The sequence below is a fragment of the Dipteris shenzhenensis genome, chromosome 5 (genome assembly GCF_047967505.1).
Source record: "Dipteris shenzhenensis isolate YYH24624 ecotype China chromosome 5, Dip_SZ_1.0, whole genome shotgun sequence".
In the NCBI taxonomy this organism is placed as follows: Eukaryota; Viridiplantae; Streptophyta; class Polypodiopsida; order Gleicheniales; family Dipteridaceae; genus Dipteris; species Dipteris shenzhenensis.
In genome coordinates this window covers 24,092,257-24,109,862 of record NC_141600.1, presented here as the reverse complement: position 1 = coordinate 24,109,862, position 17,606 = coordinate 24,092,257, and the positions used below count along the sequence as shown (strand labels likewise).

At 42.1% G+C, this 17,606-nt stretch overlaps 2 protein-coding genes across 3 annotated transcripts in view; both read left to right on the top strand.

The window, feature by feature from the left end:
- Positions 1-9,786, top strand: part of LOC147901766 (tagatose-6-phosphate ketose/aldose isomerase, putative (Mog1/PsbP/DUF1795-like photosystem II reaction center PsbP family protein)) — a 70,309-nt gene extending 60,523 nt beyond the window's left edge. For both annotated transcript variants that reach the window (XM_087374498.1, XM_087374496.1), the window contains exon 8: positions 9,593-9,786. In XM_087374498.1, coding sequence (XP_087230624.1) covers positions 9,593-9,635 — 43 coding nt within the window. In that variant the 3' untranslated portion in view covers positions 9,636-9,786. The remainder of the gene's footprint in view (positions 1-9,592) is intronic.
- PGI1 (phosphoglucose isomerase 1) overlaps positions 1-13,296 on the top strand; it is a 31,226-nt gene extending 17,930 nt beyond the window's left edge. Inside the window, exons 9-14 of the mRNA XM_087374495.1 lie at positions 11,176-11,228; positions 11,402-11,540; positions 11,720-11,876; positions 11,981-12,059; positions 12,208-12,274; positions 12,630-13,296. Coding sequence (XP_087230621.1) covers positions 11,176-11,228; positions 11,402-11,540; positions 11,720-11,876; positions 11,981-12,059; positions 12,208-12,274; positions 12,630-12,764 — 630 coding nt within the window. The 3' untranslated portion in view covers positions 12,765-13,296. The remainder of the gene's footprint in view (positions 1-11,175; positions 11,229-11,401; positions 11,541-11,719; positions 11,877-11,980; positions 12,060-12,207; positions 12,275-12,629) is intronic.
- Positions 13,297-17,606: the final 4,310 nt, after the last annotated feature.

Here is a 17,606-nt window from a genome sequence, read left to right as displayed (position 1 = left end):
CGTTTAGTAGCTCCACTATCACAGCTCGTTATATCAGGATTTTCACAGTCTCATAGACCCATCGGTCTTCCGAAGACTTTAATAAACTTTCTTTCTTTCTTTCTTTCTCTCGATAATCAACTTAGACCAATACTCAAGCCTTGGATAAAGTCTGTAATAATGTGCTTCTTTCATGCTCTCTCTCTCTCTCTCTCTCGCCCTCTTCCTCCCTCCCTCCCTCTATCTTTGTCTAGATGTTTTGTTTCAAAGATAGATGCAAAGTGCTAAAAGTTGAGAAAACAGCCTTATGCTTTGACTTCTTGTGGCTAAAAAATAAAGATCATGACATAGGTTCTAAAAAGAAAAGATACACAAAGGTAGTAAGTGTGGAAGATGTTTGCTCTTGGATAGATTTTCTTTGAGATAATCTTGTTAGAATTATAGATATAATTCAGCAGTGACCAATGTAATTTAATAAGCTAGTTAGGGGCACTTTTCCCTCTTTAAGAGGTTTTTCCCCCTAACTGCAGTTAGTTCACTAACTATGGTTAGTGACTACTAAGGTTTTGTCACTAGGACAAAACCTTATCTCTCACTTTTTCAGTTGTACTCTCACACTCTTCTATTGCAACTAAGCTTTAAGCTTTCAGCTCTCAGCTCACTCTCTCTTGCTCTCTCTCTCCCCAAAACTCACATTTGGTATCATAGCCTCATTGAGCTCCTGTTCCCAGCCCAAGCTCCTCCTACCCGGATAGTTCGTGCTCCTCCTCCTGTTGCATTCCGTCTGTACGCTGCATTCCCGTTGGAGCACGCCATCCGTACAATCGTTGTCCATACAGATCGTCCATACAATCTGTACGGATTGTTTACGTACAGTTTCGTACTGCACTTGCGCCACTTGTCCGTACCTGCTCGTACTCTGCCGTACCTGCACACTCCGTACAGCACGACTGCAGCACCATCGTCTGTACATTCGCCATACCTTTTGCGTTAGCGCCGTACAGCTCGTACCTGCAATCGTACTGTACGTACTTGCGCATACCGTACAGTAAGACCAGTGTCGTATAGCTCCTACCTGCAATCTCGTCCTTGTACCTGCTTCCGTACAGGACATTCGGTACAGCTGGTCCATACATCGTTGAGCGTCCGTACACCATCGACCGTACAGTTGTACGGTTCTTACTCCAAGTGTGTACCTGGCCGTACAGGTTGTACATGCGCACAAGCTCTTCCTTGCAGGTGATCTTTGGCAAGCACATTTTGCAGACAGCCATTGTTTGGCTTAGTTTTTGGGAGTACATTTGGGGCATCTTGTTTGTTGCAGACATTGCAATCGAGTTGTAGAATCTGCTTCAAAAATTTGGGGCTTTTTGGTTCTGCTTGCAATCTTGCAGACAAAATTTGGGACTTTGCAGATAATTTCAAGCTCGAAATTTGGGGCTTTCAATTCTGCAGTACAATTTCTTGAAGAAATTTGGGGGTTTTGTGATTACACTGCAATTTCGCAGTGAAATTTGGGGCTTTTGTAGACAGAGCGCAATTCTTGCAACATTTGGGGCTTTTGATCAATTTGCCCCTTTCTAGTTGCAATTTCGGGCCTATTTTGGGGCTTTTGTGTTGGGAGAGCAATTTTGGAGATTTCAGTTCATATTGTCTTTCTTGAAGTGTTTTGCAGCACTTTTGGCAGATTCTGGAGAGTTTTTTGATGCTTGGACAAATTTCTGACAGTGCAAGTGCAGAAATCTGAGTTGCATTTAGAGCCACTGCTTTGCTGCGTTTTTTGGGAGTTGTGCATTTCATTCCCAGAAGGGAATTCAGTCTTGTATCTGCTAAAATCTCTTTCTCAGATATGGCCCAGCAAAATCAGAATGATTTCCAGTTCGGTGGTCTTTCACAGGAAGACAAGTTGGATGGTACCAACTACTCCCTCTGGAGTTTTATGGTACGCAATATTTTGATTTCTCGCAATTTATGGGATTATGTGAATGGGGGTGAGATCCGACTAGCAGGTATGGCACCTAATACCCCTTCTCAGCAAGGAGGTGGAAGAGGTCGTGCACAGGGTGCAGCTGCAGAACAAGTTGTTGGTGCAGCTATAGCCACTACTCCAGAGCAGAAGAGATGGGATTCACAGGATGCCTTAGCTTTGTCATGCATCTCTCTTTCAGTGAAAAGATTTATCATTCCGCATATCCGGTCGTGTAAGACCTCAAAGGCAGCGTGGGATATCTTAGAAAGCATGTATTCAGCCCGGAATGATGCAAGGGTATCTTTCTTTGAAAAGAGAGTTAAGTAATACACATATGGAAGAGGGTGACTCCATGTCAATCCACCTCACAAAGCTACAGGATCTCAGAGAGCAATTATTGAACATAGATGAGATTATTCCTGATTCGGAGATGATTACCACAACTCTGAATTCTCTTCCTGAGTCTTATCTCAGCTTTCATACCTCGCTGAACTTATCATTGAGGGGGGGTGCAAATCCTTTCACTTTTCATGAGTTGATAGGACTTTTGCTTCAGGAAGAGCAGACCAGGAAAAACTTGGCTTCATGTGCAGGTGAACAAGCTATGCTCTCAAAGTTCAAGTCAAAAACAAAGGGAAGGCAAAGACGTCAGTAAATTAGCCTTCCAGTGGGTCAGGACAGCCTTCACAAAAGGCTAAAAATGATGCAAGTAAGCCCAAGAAGAAGGGTTTTTGTCATTATTGCAAAAAGCCAGGTCATCACATTGTAGAATGTAGGAAAAGGCTTGCAAAAGAGAAGAAAAACAGCTCCGGTATGGCTGTTTCAGATTCAGCTCCTCATGCATTTGACAGTGGGGATGTTTCAGCCAACTTTGTTGGACAGGATTATGCCTTTTTATCTTGCATTTCAGATTTTAGGTTGGCTGCTCCAGATGCTCGGGATAGTACAACCACTTGTAATGATGATACATATGCCTTTTTGACTTGCAGTTATGACTCTTCTACGGATGCATCTGCTTTCAGTGTCAATGAAACACTGAATACTTGGTATTTTGACAGCGGTGCATCCAAGCATATCACTTCAAGGAAGTGTCTCTTTACTTCCTTGCATCCACCTCCCGTTGGTAAGAAAGTCACTTGTGCCAATAACTCATCATATTCAGTACGTGGCACAGGAGAAGTTGAGCTTACTGCCATTGATGGCTCAGTTTTTAGACTTTCAGATGTCTTATATGTGCCTGGTATCACCAAAAATCTTCTTTCAGTGTCCACTCTTAACAGGGCTGGATTTCAGGTCATCTTTGAGGAAGACAAATGTGCTGTCCGAGACGGGGAAAATGATTATGCCTTGAGATTATCTGGTACTCTGCTGCGTGGGCTTTTTCAGCTTGATCTTTTTGAGAAAAGAGCAGCCCATGCTCTTGCAGTTTCTACTCCTACTGCTGCCATGCAGAATGCAGAATTATGGCATGCCCGATATGGCCACATGCATTACAACAGCTTGATGACGCTTCAGAAGCACTCTATGGTTGATGCATTGCCACCTCTTGAGATACCTCCTCCACATGCCTATGAAGGGTGCATTTTAGGCAAGATGCATAGATTCCCCTTCAAAAAGGATGGTTCAGATAAAGCTGTCCGCAAATTACAGCTTATACACAGTGATGTCTGTGGTCCCATGAGGACTCCATCATTGGGTGGTCATCTCTACTTTGTTACTTTTATTGATGATTATTCCAATTTCACTTGGGTCTTTGGGCTAAAGCGCAAATCAGAAGTGTTCATGGTGTTTAAACACTTTTCAGCCAGGTTTGAAAATGAAACTGGACTCGAGATACAGACATTGCGCACAGATAGAGGTGGGGAATACTTGTCTGCAGATTTTGATGCTTTTCTGAAAGGCAAGGGTATTGTGCATCAGCTCACAGTGAGGCTGACCCCTCAGCAAAATGGCAAAGCTGAGAGGAAAAATAAAACTCTTATGGAGATGGACAGATGTATGCTGAAAAGCAAACACATGCCTCACAAATTTAGGCTTGAAGGTCTGATGTGTGCCAACTACATCTTAAATCGGGCTCCCACTAAGGCTTTGAAAACAAAAACTCCCTATGAGGTCTGGAATGGGAGAAAGCCTTCAGTAGATCATTTCCGAGTCTTTGGATGCTTGCATATGCTCATGTGCCACTTGAATTTCGGCATAAGTTGTCAGATAAGGTAATTAAGTGCATATTTGTTGGGTACAATGCAGAAAGCAAGGGGTACCGTCTCTGCAATCTTTCTACACGCAAGATCATTGTTAGTAGAGATGTGATATTTGCAAAAAATTCAGCTCACACTCAAGCTGAATTTCATATGCCTTCTTCTTCAGAGGATGTCTTTGAGGGGTTGCTACCCATTGCCTTGGGTTCACCTGCTGATATTTCTGATGCAAATCAGAATTTACAGACACCTCCCGATGCTCCAGTTCAGCCACAAGATGTCTTGCCACCTCCACAGGCAGTGGAACAGGTGGTTCAGCAAGAAATTGCAGACATACATGCAGCAAAAACAGTCCCAAACTGGCTGTTACAGACTCTCAGGGAGAGTAAGATTGATGCTCCATTACCTGGTAGGACTCGCAGTGTAGCAAGGCACATGGAAGGTGCTAATTCGGTGGAATCAGCATATGCAGGTACTCTTCTCGATGAGGAAGAGCCTGCAACATTCGAAGAAGCAAAGGACAATGTGCATTGGATGAATGCCATGCACGATGAGTTGCAGTCCATTAAGAAAAATCAGACTTGGGATGTTGTAGACTTGCCACCAGGTAAACATGCCAGTGGCACACGATGGGTTTTCAAGGTGAAACGGAAGCCAGATGACTCGATTGACAGATACAAGGCAAGGCTGGTTGCTAAAGGCTATGCTCAGAAAAAGGGCATAGATTATGAGGAGACTTTTGCTCCTACATCCCGGATGACCACCATCCGATCTGTTATTGCAACGGCTGCACATTTTGAGTGGAATGTTCATCAGTTGGACATAAAAACAGCCTTCTTAAATGGAGACTTGTTGGAAGAGGTTTATGTCAAACAACCTCCAGCCATGGAGCCGGGGCTGAAACTCACAATGCATGATGCAGGAGAATGAGTTGATGCCACATCTTACAGTCTGGCTGTTGGATGCCTCATAGATCTCTGCAACACTAGACTTGATATTCAGTTTGCAGTATCTCAGGTGAGCAGGTATATGCACAGCCCAAAAACTATGCATTGGCAGGCAGTTAAGCGCATCTTCAGTTATTTGCAGGGCACGAAGTCTTTTGGCTTGTTATTTCCCAGGGGGGGTGACTTGCAGATGCTTGCCTACAGTGATTCAGATTGGGCTGGTGATTATGACACTAGGCAGTCCACTAGTGGCAATTGTTTCTTTTTGGGTAAATCTTGCATTTCTTGTCTGAGCAAGAAACAATCTACAGTGGCTACCTCATCATGTGAAGCTGAGTACAGGGCAGCTTTCACAGCAACAGTTGAATGTGTCTGGCTGCGACGTCTATTTGCTGATCTTCATCTGTCATTGGAGGGTCCTTCTCCAACTCTCACTGATAGTCAGAGTGCCATTGCAGTGGCAAAGAATCCAGTGTTTCATGCTCGCACGAAGTACATTGAGGTTCACTATCACTACGTCAGAGAGAAGTTGCATGCAGGAGAGATCAGTATGATCTTTGTGTCCACACATGACAACGTTGCAGATATTTTCACCAAAGCACTACCACGTGAAAAGTTTGAGGCATTTCGCAGTGCCCTGAACTTATATCCGTTTGGTGATTGATCAGCCTTGTACATGACATTGGCACTGCAGGGGGGTGTTAGAATTATAGATATAATTCAGCAGTGATCAATGTAATTTAATAAGCTAGTTAGGGGCACTTTTTCCTCTTTAAGAGGTTTTTCCCCCTAACCGCAGTTAGTTCACAAACTATGGTTAGTGACTACTAAGGTTTTGTCACTAGGACAAAACCTTATCTCTCACTTTTTCAGCTGTACTCTCACACTCTTTTATTGCAACTAAGCTTTCAAGCTTTCAGCTCTCAGCTCACTCTCTCTTGCTCTCTCTCTCCCCAAAACTCACAAATCTTTACATCACAATAGGTGATTCTTTGTTCCAACAAATTATAGGAATCCCCACGGGCACTAATTGTGCCGTCTTTTTAGCAAACTTTTATCTTTTCACTTATGAATTTGAGTTTATGTAACGTATTATTTCTATCAATACCAGCCCTATCATTTTACATGAGCTTAGCCAAGTTAGGCGTTTTATAGATGATTTATTTATACCAGATGTTCCTAACTTTCAAGACTTTATGTACAAAGACGCTAGTGCTTTTGGAGAAGGAATGTATCCTCGTGACTCTTGTGAAGTGAACTGCACTTCAAGAGGGGATTCTTGTGTTTTCTTAGATCTTAGAATTTCTCAATCTACCATAGGATTAGAGGTTGATATATACGATAAACGTGAACAACTTGAATATAGTGGTTTAAACGTTATAAAAATGCCTCACATTGACTCAAAACATTTCTGATTTGGCAAAATATGGAGTCATTTCTTCCCAATTCCATAGATTTTCCCGCCTTTGTACAACTAAGGAGTCTTTTATCACTCATTGTAGTAATTTGATCACTTCACTATTACACGAGGTATAATCCAAGAAAAATAATGAAAAAAGTACGCACATTCTTAGATATGAAGTCTTTTATCTATGGTGTATTGGCCTTAGGTTTGTTTAGAATGATTGAACATAAGCTGAAAACAAAAGGCGGGGAGCTGAATAGCCCGTTTTTCTTTTAGTTTCAAAAGAGAGTTTGTTTGAGTATGCTTGTGCTTAAGTTAGAAATGTATTTTTGCCTCTTTGTAGGAATCGAGACTTAAGTGTAAAGGACCATTTAGCTTTTCATGTTTTAAATAAGAGTGAGAGTGAGAGTGAGAGTGAGAGAGCGATTTTTCAGTTTTTTGGAAGATTTTGTTTCTTGACGTGCTTGTTTATTTTTGCTTAGTCACTTGCTTCCTTTCTTCTTTATTTCTTGTTTTCTTTCTCTTTTGTTTATTTGACGTATTTTAGTAAGCACTGGGTTTGCGGAAGAGACTCCGCGGGTCTTTAGAAACCCAGTATAGCTGCTTATGCTTGGGCACTGATGACGACATAAGTGCTGCTTTGCTTGCTAAGTATGTCTTCCTTTTGTTTTTCATAAAAGTTTTTGCTTACCTCTTTTTTCTTCTCTTTCATGTTCTCTTTTTGTAAACTACTCAGTGCTTTCTATCAATTCAGACAACGGATTTTGCAGAGGCGTTTGAATGAAATGATTGCGAGTTGCCAAACACATATACTTGAACTTAAGAGTTTGCAATTAAGCTGGAATTAAGACTTATACAGCTTAAACACAAAGTGACATCATTGGAAATTGCAATATGATTGAGGGGCCAAGACGTCCCCCCCCCCTTTTATCCAGGCTCACTTTATTCTTGAAAATGGAGATACAAGACCAAGGTGCAATGCACCTTCCAAACTGATGAACTCAGTGAAAACCTAGGACCTAGATACAAGACTCAAGAGCATATGTGCAAGGTAGACAACAAAAAGGAGGACTCCAAGCTCAGGTTTCAACTCTTGGATTTGCCGAAATTTTATGTGCATGACCAGCAAACCTTTTGGGAGAAATTCCTTCCTCTTGTGGAGTTTGCTTATAACAACATAACAACACAATTCATTCCTCCACTAGAAAAGCTCCTTTCGAAATTGTATATGGTAGATCTTTACCAACTCCACTCATGCAAACAAAAGAGAAAATCTTTGCCGCTGATCAATTCGTGGAGGCTTATGACTCTGCTTATGCCACGGTTCGAGCAACCATTCAAAAGGCACAGGAGAAACAAAGAGCAGCTGCAAATAAAAGACGGAGGGCGTTTGCAGTGAAAGAAGGCCAATGGGTCTTATTGAAATTTGAGAAAGCTCGGTTAAAAACCAAAGTAGGCAAAAAGCGCATCTACTTCAAGCTATCCTTTCGATATTATGGTCATTTTCAGGTGTTGCAGGTAATAACTGATGTCTCAGTCTGATTGAGACTTCCAGAGCATTAGAAGATCCACGATGTCTTCCACGTAAGCTTGGTGAAACCCTTCATTGGGGAACCACCTCAAGAGCCCACACTGGACGATGCACCTGAAGTAGAGGACACTGAGATCTTGTTGATTCAGAGCAAATTATTCTGCATAACTTCACTATGGGACGTCGAGGCACGACTCGCAAGATGTACCTTTTGAAGTTCAGAGGGCTTCCATCCACCGATGCCCAATGGGTGGACAGAGCTACATTTTAGGAGTGTCCTGAAATCCTGGATGCTTATGAGGAAGCATTTCAGTTGAGGACAACCGAATGAAAGAGGGAGGGAATGTCATCCTGCTTCAACATGTATCCACTTGCTTGGTACTATTTCTTTTTGTTTTTCAATGGTACGCTTATTAAGAAATGAAATGTTTTCCTACTATTCAGTTACGGACAATGGGGACTAGGTCTAGCATTTGAGGGTGGATCCCCTTGCTTGGGGTTATGGGCATTAGTGACCCACAAGAGTGATGGCCTCTCTTTGAGAGGGACATCTGGAAACCACACCCCACCTGAGTACCCAAACATGGGACCAATCAAATGCACATATTACATACTGACCTAGGAACCATTCAAGAGAATGTTCTCTAAGCTCTGAGCTGGTAGGTCAGTCCACCTGTCCCACACATGTGGCAGCATGCATGGCAAGTGGAAGGGCATGCAGGCCAAGTGTCTGGCCCCAAATCTAGTAGATTTGGGGCAGGTTGTACTGCAGCCCACCAAAAATCTGGGACAAGTGTCCACCTTCCACTCTAAGCTTGGGGGGGGGGCTGAGCCTATAAAAGAAGGCCTCTCCCCTTCATTCCCTACATGAAAAATTCGTCATTTTTCTTCTCTCTCATTTTGGTTGATGCAGCAGAACCTCTCCAGCTCCTTGGGTGCAGCCAGCTTCTCCCCAGGCCATTCTCTCACCTCAGCAACACTTTCTCTCTCTACAGTAGCACATTCTCTCTCTACAGTTCCAGACCCTCCTCTCCAGAAATCTGCCCCCTCTCAGCTCTTCTGGAACAGCAGCAGCATCCTCTCTCCTTCTCCTAGCCTGGAGCAGCCACAGCCCCTTTCTCTCTCCTGCTGCAGTCTTTCTCTCTCTACTGTAGAATTTCTCTCTACTGCAGAATTTCTCTCTCTACTGTTCCAGCCCATTCCCCTTGCAGAAATCTTCCTTTCTGTGCACCTCTGGAACAGCAGCAGCTCTTCTCTTACATCTCCTCCCTTGGGATCAGCATTGGCACTCTCTCTCTACATCTATCACTCCATAAAGGCTTTCTCTCTCTAGCCTACAGGCTGTTTTTCTAAGCTGTTCTCATTCCAGCCCCATTTCCACACTCTCCTCACCCAAGGTAGCTTCAGAGGCATCAAGGACTTCATCTACAAAAGGGTCAAGTCATGAAGGGAGCATGTATTGCAAGTTTATCTCATTTACAGCACTATTTCATGTTGTTTCTACTATCTTTCTAGAAACTAGTGCTTGCCTCTAATGTTGGATGTAAGTGGTGATTGTTGTAGGCTTCTTCCTTGTGGATTGGTGAAGCCAAGAGTTGAAACCTGAGCTTGGAGTCCTCCTTTTTGTTGTCTACCTTGCACATATGCTCTTGAGTCTTGTATCTAGGTCCTAGGTTTTCACTGAGTTCATCAGTTTGAAAGGTGCATTGCACCTTGGTCTTGTATCTCCATTTTCAAGAATAAAGTGAGCCTGGATAGGGGGGGGGCCGTCTTGGCCCCTCAATCATATTGCAATTTCCAATGATGTCACTTTGTGTTTAAGTTGTATAAGTCTTAATTCTAGCTTAATTGCAAACTCTTAAGTTCAAGTATATGTGTTTGGCAACTCGCAATCATTTCATTCAAACGCCTCTGCAAAATCCGTTGTCTGAATTGATAGAAAGCACCGAGTAGTTTACACTTGAGCCACAAACATCCAGCAAGGTTTTGAGGAAAAACCAAGTCGGAAGCTACTAAAATACTGAGGACTATGGGGAGCTATTATGCTCGTCTTGTGTTGCCTAGAGCCAGGCTTCGGTGGGATCCAAAGGAGTGTGCCAGTGCCCCCTATTTATAGGGGTGGAGGGGCTGGATTACCCCCTGACTGGGCTGACTGAGATCAGCCGACCAGGGTCTGAAACCGACCCTCCAGCAGGCCGACCAGGTCTGTGACAGACCTGACTGGTCTGTGCACCTGCCTTCAGCTTCTTGCCAGACCTATAAATAGGCCCTGGCCCTGCCTGCGAAAACCCGCTGCAAGCTTGCAAACAGTGGGCATACGCCAGTCTGTACAGACTAGGTTCTACCAGGTCTACTGCACCAAGTCATCCTCAGATGTTCAGTGACCTTTCCTCTCTCTCTCTCTCTCTCTCTCTCTCTCTCACACGGACAAACATGCACACACGCACCCACTCTCCCACCCGCATGCATGCACCTACACATGTATGTTTGTATATACTACACACACGCATCTACTTGTGTGTGATGAACATGAGCGTGCATGTGTGCGGGCTCCAGCACTTGTGCATGCGTGCCTGTTTGTTTGTGCAGAATCAAATGTGATTTGGAATTCGTATTTTGGAACCTGGAGATGATTTAGTTCCTGGAGGCATACATGCAATGGTGCTTGGTTATTTATTTTTTGGACATCTATGAAATACCATTCTTCTACCTTGCTAGGTGTAACCTTGCATCAGTCCACCCCAACTTATGCAGATTCCCTTCAACTCTTTTCACAGGAGCCCTCATGTTTTTAAAAGCCCAGAATGGGTTTAGAGTCATATTCTCAAAGGAAACATGTGATTAAGAATTGTGATGGGGCGCCTAAAAAATTTATTGTACTCCCCTCCCTCCAACACTGATCACAAAGAAGTGCTCAGATGTGCGTGCTTCCTTATTTAAGGGTTTGAGTCCACTTGTAAACAGAGCTGAAGCTGAATTTGTTTAAAGAAAAAGCTTCTCAAAGAAAAAGTAAAGGGGACCTTTCATTCATGCCATGCCAGTAGAAGAATATTGAGTTTCATGGTAATTAGAACAGTTTGGACTGACGGAATGTTTCAAAGTTCTTTATATCTGAAGGACAAATTTACTGTGGATTTCTTTTGCAGGTCAATCAGGGTCTTGCAGTATATGGGAATAAAGGTAGCACTGATCAACATGCGTGAGTTCTCTTTTCCTGATGTTTTTATTGCCAATTCTCGGTGAAGCAATATTAAAGGGCCATCTATGACTTATGCCTGCTTCCTAATTGTGTTATATGATAGGTAGTAGCAAACAGTTCACATAATGAAACGAAGCAAAAACAATATGTAACCCAAAATTTTATCGCTGCAGCTACATTCAACAGCTGAGAGAAGGGGTACACAACTTTTTTGCAACTTTTATTGAGGTGCTTCGTGACAGACCTCCTGGTCATGACTGGGAACTCGAACCTGGTGTAACCTGTGGAGATTACCTTTTTGGCATGCTACAGGTGGATATTGGATTTTATGCCATGTATTATGCATTTCTGAAATTTATTCTCTTATTTCCTCATGAATGCTTCATTCTGACAGCCTTGGAAAGCTTTTGAGACTGGGATGGGGTGAGCTTGTGCTATGCTGAAGGTACGAGAAAAAAGTACTGAATGTTGAATTTTTTAGAAATGTCCAGGGAACAAGAGCTGCTCTGTATGCCAATCGGCGGGAATCCATCACTGTAACAATAGAGGAAGTAACACCACGATCAGTAGGAGCCATAATTGCACTGTATGAACGTGCAGTGGGTCTCTATGCAAGTCTAGTAAATATTAACGCATATCATCAACCTGGTCAGTTTTCATTTTGTAATAGTAGAGTCTTGTTTTGGTTATGCCGCTAATGCTTTCTATGTACATGTGAGAATGAGCTCATTGTGTATGGTTGCAATGTGCAGGGGTTGAGGCTGGTAAGAAAGCAGCAGCAGAAGTTTTAGCGCTGCAGAAAAGAGTTCTTGCAGTTCTAAATGATGCAAGGTTAGTGAATGCCATTGCAAGTTTTTTATATGTGTTTTCATTAAGAACACATCTATAGAATCTTTTATTCTAAGAGATGCTTCTCAAAGTTTCATCCAACAATGTTTTGGGCTAATCAGCATTGACTGTTGAACTTTGACTACTGTAGCTGTAAAGATCCTGTGGAAGCTCTGACTTTGGAAGACATTGCAGAGCGATGCCATGCCTCTCAACAGGTTTCTGATTTGAAAATGCTATGCAGAATCTTTACATTGCTGAATTATTTATTATAATAACTTCTGAAAGTAGTCTGATCCTCACTTGCACATGCAACTCCTATTGCACATCGATGACAGAAGAAACGGTCCTCTTTATTACATTAAATCTAGCCATGATGCTTGGTAGTCGAGTATCCGTTTTAGAAGAGCCATGAATGTGGCTACTGCATCAACCCTAACAACCGCCCACTACCACAGAGAACAAATTTCTTTAGAAATTGCTCTGCATGAGAGGAGGCAGTTGATATGGCTGGACAATTTACACTCATTGTGTCCAAATTCATATTTGCTCTTTGATTTGGTGTTCTTGTAGATTGAGATGATATACAAGATTGTGGCACACATGGCATCAAATGATAGAGTCATAATTGCAGAAGGAAGTTGCGGCTCACCTAGAAGTATCAAGATTTTCACTGGAGAGTGCAATGTTGAGGCGTTATATGTATAGGAGGAAGTTCTGCTGTATCGGGGTCCCTTCAACTGGTGAAAGTTGCCTGGTGTTGTCTGTACAATAATTCAATCGGGCAAAGGCTGCTTTTTGTGTAGTACAGGAATCTGATCATTTTATCTCTCGGTCCTTTTGCTGAAGAATAGCTGCAGACCAATCATTCCCAGTATAAACATTTTGCAGGCTATTCATTGTAGGGTTTTAGCCCTTATTTTTAAGTTCATAGTGCAAAACAACAGAGTGAGCTCCAATGATGGATTTTGAGCGTCAATTCTTGCAAAGCGGTGATCATTGAATTTGCAGTATAATGTTTGATGCCGGCGCAATGTTCTGTTGTAGCTGCAATTGATTTTGATTTCCACATGAAAGCAAGTTACAGAGTTGAGATCCCTTGATCTCTGATGCTTCAAGAGTAACCTGTAATAAGGAAGCCTACTCCTTTGCCCTTGTTTCCAACCTTGTACTGTACAGAGTTGAAAGGCTTCAGCAATACAAAGTCATTTATTTAAGATGCTTTAAAAAAAAAATTCCCGGCTCTGAAAACAAATGGTTGCCTATTCCCCTTTTCATTTGGCATTGTCCCCTTTTAGTCCTATATGTGTCGCTAAAGTTTTGACGCCATTTCTTGGATCACATATTTTTTGTAGACGGCTAGGGAGGAGCACTTGCGAACTTATTGTGACACTTCAAGTTTTGATTTTTTCAGTAATTTGGGCCTTGGGCATCCCATTTGTTGACGCCATCTCTGAATTAAATAAGCCTTCTTTGTTTGTCAATCCAAGTAGGCTAGCATTGTTTGTGCTCATAGTTTTAAGCATCACTGTCCACTTTGGGGATGCCTACGCGATTGTCCTCGTTAGCATGCGTATCATTCTATACTAAAGGACAGCGCTCATTTATCTAGGAGACCTTGCAATGACATGACACTATATAATCACCAAAATGATCTTACAGTGACAACAAAGTCTAGAGATCTTGCCACTCGCCAGAATACAGTCTAGAGCTGAAAGACACCTCGCAAATGACAAGACACCTTAAAATACCTTTGGTAAGAATGCAAGATGACCTTGTTGGAGAAGAAGACACTCTAGAGCCTTTGCATTAACAAGAGTTTGCTTAAAGGGAAACATTGAGAAATAAATGGTAAGAGAGAGAGAGAGAGAGAGAGAGAGAGAGCATATCGATATTTTCAAGGGACCAAAATGGTATGAGAACAAATGCTTCTTCATAGGCTAACAAAAATTTATTTGTATATTGACAATAATTTGTACGAACAAGATTTCAATAGTACCTTCAAAGACCGCAAATTCTACTAGCAAGGAACTAGAATGATGAGACCAAATACTTCATATACCAACAAAAATTTCTTTATATATTGACAATAATTTGTACACATAAGATTTCCATAGTACCTTAAAAGATCGCAAATCCTAATACAGTATCTCTCTCTCCCTCTCTCTCTCTCTCTCTCTCTCTCTCTCTCTCTCTCTTTATTGTGGCAACATTTCCTTGTTGAAGCTCAAGCTAAAGGTAGCAGTTTGTAATGAGTTTAGAAACCCTAAAACAAATTTGTAAGTAGCTTTGAAACCCTAAAACAAATTGGTAATCAGTCTTGAAGCCCTAAAATAAATCACTTCTAGTAAGGATGAAGCCTGGATCCTCAATTTGCAACGCTTGCATGCCAATTGTAGCAATAGATGACAATTCACAATAAAGATCTCTTCTTTTGACGGGAGCGCTCCACATTTCTTACAAACTAAGAGAGGGAGAGAGAGAACAAAGAACACACACAGTAGGGTTGAGAAATAGACCCTCTTGAAGGTCTTGATTGCAATAGAAACTCTTTACAGCTAGCCCATGGTGGAGCATGAAGCTTATATAGATTCTTCATATAATTGGGAGCCTAGAGGCTTTTATTCTGTAGGCTAGGCTAGTCATGTGCTTTCAAAATACTTGGCCTTCTTTTCTTGCTAAAAATAGGAACTCTTCTCTAGATAGCAATAGCTTTCTTCTCAAAGAGGCAATTTCCTTGCCCTCAACCCTACGGGCCCTCTTTCAAGTTGCTTGTCCCCTTGCCAAGAGCTTTCTTCCCAAAATTGGATGTTCCACATCTCCTTTACTCTTGTGGGACTTGCTTTTTGTACTTTGGCCTTTTTGTGCTCTACAAGGTCCTGCCACAATATTCAACACACTTAAACCCATTAAAGGTTAGCTAATGCATGCACTCTGGTTCTCTGGACTAATCCTAGTCCCTTGTGGGCGTCCCCACAATGCAAATTATCCAATGCAATGGAAAACTTGTTATAGTTAACTGAAGTCAACTTTCTTTGACCAAAGTCAATCTATTTAGGATTTCTCTTTATTTCTTGGGAGAAGTACAAATTCGTTATATCCCTTTGGCTTCTAATTAGTTGCCCTCAACTGAAAAGCCTTTTAGTATAACTTTGAAACTCAAACGTTACTTTTGAACAAGAGTTATTACCTACCTATTTGGCATTTTAAACTTTACAAGATACTTGTAGTTGGCCTTGCCCCAAGGCCTTTTCTTTTCATGTGTAGTACATAATTTGCTCGGGTTCAAGGATCTCGTCCTTTGGCGTTCTCTGCTCCTTTTGGTCAACTAGCCTTCTCGAGCATTGGGCAGCCACATGCCCTTCTTTCCATGCATTTGAAGCACTTGCTTTCCTTATGGAGATTTGAGAATCTGGCGTTTCATGCTCTTCAAGAGCACTGGCCAACCATGGGCCCTTCTTTTCTTGGCGAATCCATGCCGTTTTTCTTAGCAAATCCATGTCCTTTTTCTTGGCAAATCCATGCCCTTTTTCCTGGCAAATCCATGCCTTTTCTTGGCAAATCATGCCCTTTTTCTTGTGGAGTCGACTGCTTCCTGGTGGAAAAGGTATTCCAAGACAACCATGGTAGAAATCCATTAATTTTCAATTCTTCTTAACATCTCCTTGTTGCAAATAATCCTCAAACAGTTTTTGGAATAAGACTGGCAATTTCTTCCAAGGGCTTTGTATTCCCATCAGCTTCTTTATCTCCAATTCCCTTTTCAAATACAAATTCTTCATCTTGCTAATAACAACTCTATTTACCTTTGTAACTCGAAATGCATCGCAAATATTTCACAAAATCAAAATGCAATAATTGAATGCCTGTGACATAGTTGGGATAAGAAGAGAATGATATAAGCAGTCTACCAAGTTGTGAAAGGTGTCTTGAAGGTGATGAAGTCTCCGGTGCTGACTCTGAGTCATCCTTACATTTGTCACCTTTTGTTTGTGACCGTGTCATAGCTCCCAACACTGCGCCGATCAATCACTTGGGATGCGGGTTCCACTCTTCCATTGGGACAATCTCTGGTGTAGTGGTCGTTTGTGTTGCACTTTATTATTTCACCTTCCATAAGGAAGGTGGCTGATGATGTAATGCCTAATTTTTTGTGTAGCCAAAACTCATGAGAGAATTAATCATTGAGCTTGAGTGTACCTTGCTTTTGTGGGCAAATGCTTTCGATTTGCAAAAAACAAAAGGATCAGGCATCTTACCTTATTGATACTAGGCTAAAAAGCATGCAATTACATGTAAGCCAACAATGGAGAAGACAAATGATTCATGCTCATAACTCAGAGGGGAAACTATTGGAACCATCTCAAACATCAATTTCAATTAAATAAAGCCTTATCTTGGTCCTATGTCCAATCATACGGTGCACCTTCTTAAGGATAAGTGTCAATTGAAGCATTCAACTATATAGTTCTTAAAAAGTCTTTGATAATAGCCCACCCCTCCTAAAAAACTTTGTAATAATAGCACATTTGTAGGGATGGGGAGTTCTCATATGACTTGAATCTTTTCAAGGTTAATAACCATCCCTTGGCAATTGAATACATGACCCAAGATACACCATATGAATATCCCAACATGCATTCTTTCAAGGTTAATAACCATCCCTTGGCAATTGATTACATGAACCAAGATACTGTTGAGATATCGAGCTCCACTCGCGATATGCCAAGGTGACCGTTGTGCATTCATGTCACCGACTTGTTAGCTACAGATGCGGTTGGTACACCGCCCACGAATAATAGCTGGATGACAGCTATCCTTATCTACACTAGTTCGTGGCTCAGTTAGTATGCCACCTTAGTTAGTTGAGTTTGGTTTGAGACCCACATATAGGGTTCTTCTATTTCTTTGTACTAGAGTTCTTTTGGCTTTCACAACTAAGAAGAGGAAAACTGTTTTCAGCCTCCACCTTTGTGTGTATTCCCCCATTGTGTATGTGAGAAAGCTGCAAGTGAGACTCCTTCCCTCTCTCTCCCACTATCTTCACATGGTATCAGAGCCTTGTTCGTGGTAAGGAGCTCAAGAAAGCAAACCAAGTTCGCAGTGTCCTGGTAAGAGGACCAGTGTTGCTTTCCTTTTTCGAGTTTGGGAGCAAATCTTTGCAGGTAGCACAGCCGGAAGTGCAAGAGTGCACTGTCTCAGATTGAGACGCCCTTCGCGGTGTGGCGAGAGGGCATTATATGCTGCAGGTCATTTCGGGGCCCGTTTTGGAGGCGGAAGTTCTCCGCAGGCACTCAGAAAAAGGCCCTGTTTTTGCTGTGCGACCACTGTTCTGCAGGTCGGTGAAAAGTTGCCGCAGAAATTGCATCGTATGCCTGTGCGTAGAGACATTGGGAGTTGCAGATTCATGCTTGTTGCCTGTTGATGCAAAATCGTCACTAGGAAGTGACTGTGTGGTGAAATACCACTTTCGTCAATTTTGCAGATCTGCTCGTGTGAGGCAAAAACTGTGTTTTTTGCAGTGACAGAATATTTTGCAGTATTCTGTAA